The sequence below is a fragment of the Glycine soja genome, chromosome 11 (genome assembly GCF_004193775.1).
Source record: "Glycine soja cultivar W05 chromosome 11, ASM419377v2, whole genome shotgun sequence".
NCBI lineage: Eukaryota > Viridiplantae > Streptophyta > Magnoliopsida > Fabales > Fabaceae > Glycine > Glycine soja.
In genome coordinates this window covers 11,705,244-11,716,114 of record NC_041012.1, presented here as the reverse complement: position 1 = coordinate 11,716,114, position 10,871 = coordinate 11,705,244, and the positions used below count along the sequence as shown (strand labels likewise).

The window sequence follows — 10,871 nt, the reverse complement described above, 5'->3', positions numbered from 1 at the left end:
TTCTACTAGCAAGTCGCAGTTAGGGTCAAGTTTCTTTTTTTTATACCTATTTTCAAGACAATCCTAAGTGTTCTCTTATAAAAATTAGAACACAATTGTTCTAGCTTTTACCCCTAGTCATACCTCATAATCTAATTTTTATCTTGAACTTGTTAGAGATATCTGATACTACCTCCAAAACTCCGTGGGAAGTATTTAATTGTTTCATTAATACTTGATTGAAGTTGACTCTCTTTCATGTTGTGTTGGATTTAGACTTTAGAGGTTGAAAAGAGAGAGGATAATAGAAGAAAAAGGTTTGAATTAAAGTAAAATAACAAAGATATAGATCTTATGTGAAACTCACAAAATTTCTTTGGTTTTTCTTTTTTCTCTAAACCAAATGCAACCTTAAGGAGTATTTAATATGCCTTGCAATTGGATCATTTACAATTACTCTCATGAGCTAATCGCATTATTCCAAGGGCTTCAACCCAATTACACTCATGAGCCTTCAGGTTGGTATTGTATTTTGTGTCGATGCAAATGAGCTCTATGGGTTATGCTTGTATTATCTAATTCGAAACAAATCCTTCTACAAAACAAATCATAGTCAAGAAATACATTATTGAAAACAATTTCAATCCTATGTAAACAAAGAGACCAAATAACCAAAAACCAAATGACTAACCAAAGCTTATTTGCTTTATTTTGTTTTGTTTTATGAATCCAACATGTTGAATAAAATGAAATTTGCATCACGCATGCAAGACTATAGTTAAATCCAACCATTCATAACATTTTATCCATGGTAAGTATGCTAATTTGTAGGAGAAGAATAAGTGAGTCAGTGATTCCTAAATTGTGTTGTTATTAGTTTTCATCTTAAAATCAAATAACATTAAGTGAAATTATCCAATGAATATTTAAGTCTCCATTTGTAATTGAGGAAGGCGATGTGAGACCCTCCTACACCCCGTCCCTCAAATGTTCCTACCAAAACATACAACATATGATGATAGATTATAGGATCTAATATTGTGTTAGTTTTCTTTTTAAAACTAATTGATTTTAAGTGAAATTACTCAACAAATATTTAAAGTACACCTAATAATTGAGTTGGACAACTTTCTCACAGTTAAAAAAGAGAATAAATATTATTATCATTAGTAAGCAATTCTCTTAACTTTGGGGTCATACATTATTGTTTCAAATTTTAGAGGTTCTAAAAATACGAAACAGAAAACACATAATAGCAATTTAAGGATATAACTTTGGTGACCAGCTTGAATTGATAATTTAAAAGGAATCAAGGTAATATAATGAAACTTTGGTGCGAAGATACCTAGTAAAAATATTTAACCATTGGAGGGAATATTGTATTTGGATTGGTATAATGAAACTACACGTATATGTATTTGGTTCTAATATATTTTTTGCAACTTGTAACTTTCCTCTATTATGGTTTTGATAGTTATACTTTTAAAGTTTGATTTTTAGTGTTGTAGCTTTATTTATTTTAAACAATTATATATTATTGGATTGGAATTATATAGGTTTAAAACATGATATAATCTAGCTCCATATCACTCTATAAATCAAGATAAACATTTAAAAAAATCCTTTCTTAGATGGTTAGAAACTTGACTTTTTAAGATGGTTTTTTGGAAAATCATCCTCAAATCATCATTTTTTTTATGTTTTTAAAACAAAAAAAAGTTCTAAGATGATTACTTTGAAAATCGACATAAAATCTCATATTCTACGACGGTTAAAAAATCATCATAAAAAGTGTTGACTTTCTATTATGACAAGTTCAAAACCGATTTGAAACCATTGTGGAATGGATAAAAAAAGTCATCTTTAAAAGCCTTTTTCTAGTGGTGTTTCATTTGCAACCACTCTTTTACACATTTTGTATCTTTCATTGAGACAACTTCCTAACTTTCCCATGTCTCTCCACCATATTTAATCCATTTCTAAATCTTTCCTTCTCATAGCTTCTCAACACATCACCATATATAAATATTAGCGATGAAAAATTCCACTAAAAACAACTAATTAGATTCCACGAATATATACCCACTCAAAGATAAATTTTCATTAAATCTAATATATTTAATAAACTCATATCTGATAATAGAATAGAACATATTTAAACACGATGTTATTATATTTTACATATACTTACTCACAATTTTTTTCATTAAATCTAATATATTTAATAAACTCATATCTCATAATAAAATAGAATATATTTAAACACGATCTTATTATATTTTACATATACTTACTTATTGAAAAATTTTCATTAAATCTAATATATTTAATAAACTCATATCTCATAATAAAATAGAACATATTTAAACATAATGTTATTATATTATACTAGAGAAAAACACTTTATGTTTACTCTAAGTGTTTTAAATAATAAACAAATAAAAGTTAAATACAGTTAATAAAAAAAATAAATAAAAACTAATAATATAAGAATAGTGAAAAGTTAATGTAGACTAGAAGAAAATTTTTAAATTTAAGAGATGATTTAAGGATGAAATTATTCAATGAAATATGGATAATAAATGGAATAACTCTCATTATTTAAAATAATAATTTTTTAAATAAGCGAGTCTGAAAAGGGAAAAGAAATCAGTGATGAACCCCACACAAATCGTATATCCCCCTTCGTTCACTGTCGCCGTTGAAGCTTGGCCGTCGAACAAGCCACCGCCGTCGGAGCTTGGTCCCTATCGCCGTCGCACACTCTCCCCATAAGTGAGTCACTTCTCAGTTCTCACCTCTGTTCCTCAATGTTTGTGTTCTTCCTCATTGAAGGAACCTTATAAAGCTAATATTTATGGCTATATTTTGTGAATGTGAACACTCGTGTTTCAATTTTTTGATTAATCGAGTTCTCACGTCATAAGCATGTCTTGCTCCCTGCAAGAGGGTTACCGTAGATAACAGGATTCAATTTCCAAATGTCCAATTACTTTAATTGTATACATTTATTCAAAATATCTTCATAAGCACGTATAGGAGAGGAAAATGTGAAGGCAAAATGCATTGATATTGATATTCTACACTAGTTAAAATCAACTTATGCACCTAAGCTCTTGGAGGAGTTAACTGAAAAATGTTTCTGTAGAAGTTAAGTGGACAAGTTAATTTTAGCTTATATAAGAAGCTCAATTCGTTTTAACTTCTTAATTTCTGCTGCTACAAGTACTTATGGAGAAGTTTATTTAAACTTGGCCAAAATCCATATTTGTTAAGTTTTTTTTTTCAAAAGACCAATGTTAATGGTTAATTTGTTAATTTTTGTTAGTGGGAGAGATTTGAACCCACGACCTCTCCCTCCCCCATCTCTCTTCAATCACCAAGTCAACCTTATAACTCCCTTGTTAAGGCTTTTGTTATTCTGGTGTTACATATCGAAGGTCTCTTGTCCCATATTAAACGTTTGGGGGACAATTATTTTCCGGGCCTTGGTACATTTTAGCTTTCTTGTTCTGTAGGAATTTGTTTGATCACATGGAGGCATGGAGCTTCCTGCAAGCTTGTCAAAGCTTTGAATTTTGTAGTTATATTAAATGTAGTTAGTTATCATAGTTGGTATGCTTGATGAGTTGATGCAAACTATTTTTTAAATAGCTTATTTTTTGTTCTGTTAATTTGTCTTCTACTGCATGATTCAAAGTTAGATTGCTTGATCAAATGATCCAGTCTTCAATCAAGTTATACAACCATATATTTCTGGTTTAATGCTAAAATCCTATGTGCCACTCACACAATGAGTCGTTACTATCTTGCAGATTAGCACTTTCTATTCCATTCCTAAACACATGGATACTGATGTCATTGGAGATCTTGTTGACAAGCTCAAGGTTATCCAGAATGACGATGTAGAAGATTTTGATGATCACCATTGAAGATGAAAGTGAATATAATAGAGACATGTCGGAGGAAAATACCTTAGCTAATTCCTTGATCTCAAGGAACAGGACTCATGACACAATGAATTCACTTTTGGATAGCTTTGAGGTATAATCTTTTTTTAATTAAGATTATGTTACTTGTTTAAGTATATTATTTGCTAATTATATTGTTTGAGAACAGGGTGATGATGACAAAAAAAGTTGGGCCTCCTTCCATGAATGCATTGCCAAGGTCCCTGAACAAGTGTTGAGGTGATAAAGATTCAGCAAAATTAGAATGCTTAACTATGGTGAATTTCCTTGTGGGCCCTTATGGAGGCAGATTATTTACTAAACCAAATGGGAGAAAATGTTTGACAAATATCTTGCCTTAGGAGAAAAAATTAAAATAAGCAGGAAAATAGTAGAAATATATTTATTGTCATTTGCATCTTATTGGCTTACCTAACATTTGAGACATTCCAGCCATTTGGAACATGCTATGACTATGTTTGACAAAAGTAGATAAGTTAGCTCAAGGCTGAAATGTTAGCTGTTAGCTTAAAACTGTTAAACTATCTTATTGAATTATAAGTGAGAAGATGAAAGCTGGAATTTAGATTATGCATCTTAATTTCCCTCAAAATCAAGTGCATTGTTTTATAATCATATTTTGTACTAGTGTGATAGAAGATTTAATTTGTATAATAGCCAGATTGATGGTTGTATAGATTTTATCAATTTATCAATATATTGTGTTTAATTACAGTTTTGGTGAAACCGTTATTATAGGGGTACCAATGCTAAGCCAATATGGCCTGTTTCAAGTGGTCGGCCATCAAATGCTGATATCCCTAGATATAGTTATTGCACCGGAGTCCAGACCTATGTGTTGTGAATTTTAGGTAGTTATTTTAGATATCAGTGGTTGAAGCTGAAACGTTTGCTTATTTCTTTTGCTTGTTCAAGCAAATATTTGCTTATTTCCTTTATATAGTGAGTTGTTAATGTTGGTGGTGCCAGATTTTGCCACAGCTGCTGTATTACTTCGGAGTTGACAATGAAGTGGGCTCTCTGGATTGGGCTTCAATTGTGGTGTATGCATGTGAAGCTTCTTGTGAGGCAAGTTTGCCTTACAAACATGAATTTGCTTGGATACAAATTTATTCACCTTCCACAACCTTATAGGGAGATGTCTTTTTTTTTTTTAAAAAAAAAAAGATTTGGGTTCAGAAAGTATAAGCTGTTTTTCGTTTGGCTTGGTGGAAGTATGAGGAAAGAATTTCTTTATCTACTTCAACCATCAATTTTGAGGATTGATTGTTGATTATGCAATTTATAAGCTTGTTGAGTCTTTGCTACAATCAATTAGAATGTATGATTTGCATTGAAAAAGAATGATAATGGGCTTAGGCCCCTTTTAATAAAAAAAAAGAATGATAATTATTTTGCAAAATTTAATGAAATACTAACCATTAACATTTGTTGATAAAAAAAATCATTGTTTGAATTAAAATAGAAAAGGGAGTGTCACAGATTTTGGCGTGGACTTGAACATTTTCTTCTTGACTTGTAAGACTCTTTCACTGTCCCTACAATAATGCTTACCAGTCCAGGTTACACTGTCCCTTCCTTTCCCTGCATTCAGAAACCATTATCACAAACACGTTTAATAAATTCAACCTTGATACACTATTTTATACTCTTTTTTTTTGTTAAGTAATATTTTATACTGTTAATTCATTAAATTATACTTTAGATATAACTCGGGCTAAATTGAACAAAAATAAGTATATTACAAGGACTAAAATATTATAAGGACTAAATTGAAAAAAGAGTAATGACCAAAACAAAAATAAATAAATTACGAGAACCATTTAGATTTTTTTTTTACAAGCACCAAAATTAAAGGGCGGTATATTATAGAGATAAAAATACATAGATAAACCTTGGAATCTCCAACATTGTTTCTAGACCTTTCTCAAGGGCCTTGTAAACAAATGTAACAGTTCCAGGCCTACAAGAGTGGCAAAGCTATTGCAGCTCGTTTATTGTTTTTTAGTCAGTTGTAGTTATGACAATTTATATTAGCCAGATAATTTATACTTGTAGTTAATATCACACAGAGGATAAAATTCATTCTTTCTTATTATTTTCAATATGATACCTGCAGATATTATATTTTAGGGATCATGTGCTTAAACGATTACTTCCGTTTGTGCGTTCAATTACGCACTGAGATAACAAGATAGCCAATTATATGGATTGGGCCTCAAGCTCAATCCAAACTAAATGTCAACAGTTTTTTTTTTTATAATTATCAACAAACATATATAATGCTACTTAATTTATGCAACTAACATGAACTTGTAACAAAATAGCTCAGTTATTGTTGTTATTACTTATTATTAGGATGCATGAATCCTAGTTATCAAAACTCAAAAGAAACACAACCGTCTTTTTTTTTTTTTTTAAGTAGAAACACAACTCTCTCCTTACTAGAGAATAACTACATTTGCATCTTTACTCCATTCCCAATCACCACTATCACTCAAAACTGAGAAGAGGAAAACTCTAAATCCCCGATCCTAACATGAAGTAGTAGCGGAAATTAAGTGTAAGGATTCGAGCGTTGGTTCTTCTCTGCTTCAAGTTCCAATCCAAGCCAAGATCATCAGCAACCAAAATAACTTCGGGAAGAATAAAAGTAGGCCTAAAACTAGCTTTCGTTTGCTAAGAAAATCTTTTACTGACAGGTCATGACACTGTGCAAAGTTTCATGAATAACGGGTCCTTTGGCAAAAAAGAAAGCAATTTATCTATCCAATAGAAACATGAGGTCTTTCAGGATAACTTTTGGACTGTTGTTTTGGACATTCAACATTTTTGTTAGAAACAACCAACAACGCACGTGAAAGAATTAAAATGTCTTTCACATTTTCTTTAAATATGGATCACCTTTTCTTTAAATATGGATCAGCAATCCGTATGACTTATACGAATATAACTCAAAACTCGTGACAAAGCCTTTTGATCTTGTACGTATAATATTAAAGAAAATTATATAGATGAATGGCACCAGCAGGTAATTTGCAAGGCTGTGCACTAAAACGAAAATTCATGACTGTTAAAATGTTATGCATTAATGTCAGTTACACTCACTCTGAAAAGAAAAATCTAACGGGTATGGTAATCTCATTATAATTTAACAGGAAGCTCAACATTGAGAACAAAATCAGGCCATGATATACTCAATGACAACTCACCATCAACTTTCAAGAGTTAAAAGAATTTTCCTTTAAGGAAAGGTCCATCCAATGATAAACGTGGCTATATCTATAGAAGACAGTCCCAATCCCTCTCTTCAAAGGTCAATATCGCGGATTAGAAATATACTACATCTTAACAAGTACCTGGAAAGTGATATAATTTGCAAGGTGTGAATATAAGCTTATACCTCATTTTTCTTTTTTCTTTTTTTTACCTGTAGCAATCGAATCGAAGACAAGTAGAGGAAATTTATAACAATTCATGCACTTTGTTCAACCAATTGAACTAGATGCTATTGGTATCTCATTTTCCTTATATACAGACATATACAATAGTTATTGCTAATTTAGCTGCTAACTTGTTTATTATTTGTAAATTCAATTTCGTAACAACATTGATGTATTCAGGATGAGCCTTTTCAACAACCTTTCCAAAGCAACATATAAATCCTTATTATCAAGAACTTAATAGCATCAAATATAGTAAAACCATTACAATTCAATTGCATCATTACTTTATAATAAATGCGGCAGCTCATAAACTAATAAAACGTGATTAACAGAAACGAACGCAATGTGATAATAGAAATTGCTGAAATGCAGCCGTTGTTTGTATAGGAAATTTAAGCAAAAAAAAAGTGTAATAATAGAATGAATGAATGCAGAGATCAATTTTCAAGGAAAGGCCAAATGCGACTTCCTTCAAGAGCAAGAAGAAGATCCAATCATTTCACAGCTAGAGAAACAGGAAGCCTAATCAAGCCCTAGGAAAATTTACAAAATCAAAAAAATAAAGAAGCGTAAATTAGAAACAAAAACGCAGGTTTCGAATACCGGATTTCGTGATCCAGATCAGATCCATGATCGCGAAGAGGAATCAAACGGTGGCGCCGGAGGAACGATAGCGGTAGAGCTTGCCGAAGACGTGGAGCGCGGTGACGAAGCCGATGAAGCAGAGGCTCATGACGAGCACCACCGTGGGGGAGATCTTGAGGCCTGGAGCGTCGTCAGTATAGAACCGCAGCATGTTGCTTCCTCCGGCGCCGGAGCCTCCACTGACGGAGGCGGAGCTTGTTCCTCCGCCGAGGCGACGACGGCGCATGCCGGCGGTGGCGGCAGCGGTGCCGCGAGGAGCCATCACGCCCGGTCGCGTGGTGGCATGGGACGCTGTGGATTGAGATTGGGAGGCGCCTCTCGCCATGTCGAAGATCACGAGGGAAAAGGGGGTGTCGTCGGAGAAAGAAACAGTGTTGGGAGTATGGGATCAATAGAGGCACAGAATTATTTATGTTGCCAAAAGTTATGTTTATTTAATATCATTTGCTTGACTTATCCACTTGTTTAATTTAATGTATTTATGGTAATAAGATAAGATGAGATTAATTTATTTAAGGATTAGAAATTATAAATTGATTCTGTTCTTGTACGGTGGTGCATGGAGTTTGTAATAATAGGACTTGGACTTGTTAAAAAGAAATGAAAAAAAAAAAAAAGGTGAAGAATAAGGATCTGCATCGTGATTGTTGTACTTGTTAAAAGGAAATTGATACTCTTTAGTGGATCAACACATGGGTTGGGTAAGATTTGATCGGAGGAAAAATAAATATCAGATTAATTAACATATTTTAAATTGGTTCTAGCTGGTTTTACAAATCATTTTTTAGTAATTTAACCAGACCTAGTGTGATCAAATTTTGATTTAGTCTATGTTGGATTATTGGATTGGTATGTCTTTCTATATACTAACTTCATAAACAAATTAGGATTTGAAAAATTAGATAAAAAGAAGAAAAAATGAAAACAAATTAATATGAAGCCAATTTCACTTCTTGAGAACAACATCAGCTACTCACATATCATTTGGTGATTGGTAAAAAAAAAAAAGTGTAGGACTAATTCATTGTTTCTAACCTTTAAAAAAAAGTCGGAAGCAGATTTTTTTTTTAATTTTAGGGAATGATATAAAAAAAATGCATCCCGTTTTTTTTTATCATTATTATGATATTCCATATTTCATATTCCAATTCAATTGGATACCAGAAAAAAAAAATCGGGATTGAACCGAAACGCCCAATAATATTATTATTAGACCCTTGATATTTCAAATTTAAATTGGACCTTAATTAATTTAACTTAAGGTGGATGAGTTCATTTAAGCGTTTAGTATTAGATTTATATCTTCTAAAAAAAAATTTAGATTTATATACTTGTATTATAATCTATCGTAAAGCAAATCGAAAGTTGTCAAATTTGTTTAGATAACACTAATCCAAATTGGATAAAACCAACCTAATTTATTTTAGTCTTGGGGTTAAAATTATTGAGTTTATGAATGATTCTTGCATCTTCAAGTAATAATAGGTGTATAAGATATTTATGTTAATGTTAATCAAAACTAGGATTTTTTTTTTTTATTGAATAGAGGGCCAAAGTCCAACTACACTAACAAACTATGAGTAGGATAAGTCTATCCATCCACAATAGGTGGTGGCATTCCATAGCACACGGGGTTGGTATAACATATGGATTGCTATGGGGAAGTTATGCACCAAGAAAACCTAAAGGAAAGAAGATTGTTTTTAGGGAATTAGCTAGTATTGGTTGCTATAGGAATTGTTATTGATCCCAGTCAACTTTTAAAATACAAGAAAGATATTATTTTAAATCTCAGTTCAAATTCACCATACTCTCTCCTTGTAAAGTCTAAATAAATATAGAATAAAAACGTGATTCTTCATACAAAATCTGAAACAGAATAATATTAGAATATTTTTTTAAAAAAATTCAACCACTTGATAAGGATCAATAATAATGAAGTTAGGACCAACAACAACTCTCTTCTTTTTAATCCCTTCTCCTTTAATAGGTGCAAGACAATAGTTATTAATCATATTTGATTAAATAGGTATTATTATTTTTTGACTTATTATGCTTCCTATTTATGTGATCGAAATTTTTTTTTATTATAACATCATGAGTATGCTTTATGAGAAATAATTTCACTCAAGTCAAATAAAATATTATTATAAATGGTATTAAAACTTTTAATATAAATAGTTAAAGTTTATACTAAAACTCTATCTCAATATCACTTATTAAATTGAAACAATTGATTAATGCGCTTTTAGTGAATTGGGATCCAAAGTCTTACTTTGAAATATTTTTATTATTTTTCTTGGTAATTTTAAAATAAAATAAAAAGGATTAGTTAGTGACTACAGTTGGGGTTGGCTAATGGCTACAATCTCTTTTTTCATTTTACACCCCCAACTCTTTTTGGTTTTTTCGATATTACTGTACTAAATTACCCCTCTCTTCGCACTCCTTCCCATGACTTTCAAAAAACCTTCCCCTTCCCTCCCTTGCTCATTCTTCTTTACTTTTTTTTTCTTTTGTGTCACCACTCATAAATTCCAAGGAAACTAATTTCCATTGTGTGTCTTAGTGTCCAGTGAGTTGAAATAAACAATGTTCCAAAACAGAATAAGAATATAGAGCACTAGCAAATTTGGCAGCTAAAATAGCCTGGATCAAGTCTTTGTTGCAAGAAGTAAAAGCTACTTTAATCTCCAATTCTTCATTGTGATAAGTGGAAATTCATTAATTAGCCTCAAATCTTGTAATATTGCACACCAGAACCAAACAAATTGAAGTGAACATATATACCTTGCGTGCAAGATCAAGTGTTCCGAGGTCAAATAATCAT

At 31.6% G+C, this 10,871-nt stretch overlaps 1 protein-coding gene and 1 long non-coding RNA gene across 3 annotated transcripts; one reads left to right on the top strand and one right to left on the bottom strand.

Moving 5' to 3' along the window:
* The first annotated feature begins 2,617 nt into the window (after positions 1-2,617).
* Positions 2,618-5,337, top strand: LOC114374749. Its single transcript, XR_003658624.1, has 4 exons — positions 2,618-2,754; positions 3,795-4,023; positions 4,099-4,801; positions 4,920-5,337. It is a non-coding gene; the product is annotated as an uncharacterized LOC114374749 (long non-coding RNA).
* A 39-nt stretch (positions 5,338-5,376) lies between these two features.
* Positions 5,377-8,464, bottom strand: LOC114374748 (protein transport protein Sec61 subunit beta-like). 2 transcript variants are annotated; one of them, XM_028332414.1, is made up of 2 exons: positions 8,000-8,464; positions 5,377-5,534 (listed from the first exon to the last, which is right to left on the bottom strand). In XM_028332414.1, exon 1 carries the CDS (start codon positions 8,364-8,366, stop codon positions 8,043-8,045), a length of 324 nt encoding a protein of 107 aa, XP_028188215.1. In that variant the 5' UTR covers positions 8,367-8,464; the 3' UTR covers positions 5,377-5,534; positions 8,000-8,042. The 2 variants fall into 2 exon arrangements, with proteins under 2 accessions (XP_028188215.1, XP_028188216.1); XM_028332415.1 differs by lacking the exon at positions 5,377-5,534 and adding an exon at positions 6,986-7,309.
* Between the last annotated feature and the right edge of the window lie 2,407 nt (positions 8,465-10,871).

What these genes read in the sequence shown, in the direction of transcription:
- LOC114374748 (XM_028332414.1), bottom strand. Translation starts at nt 8,366, where the DNA reads ATGGCGAGAGGCGCCTCCCAATCTCAATCCACAGCGTCCCATGCCACC.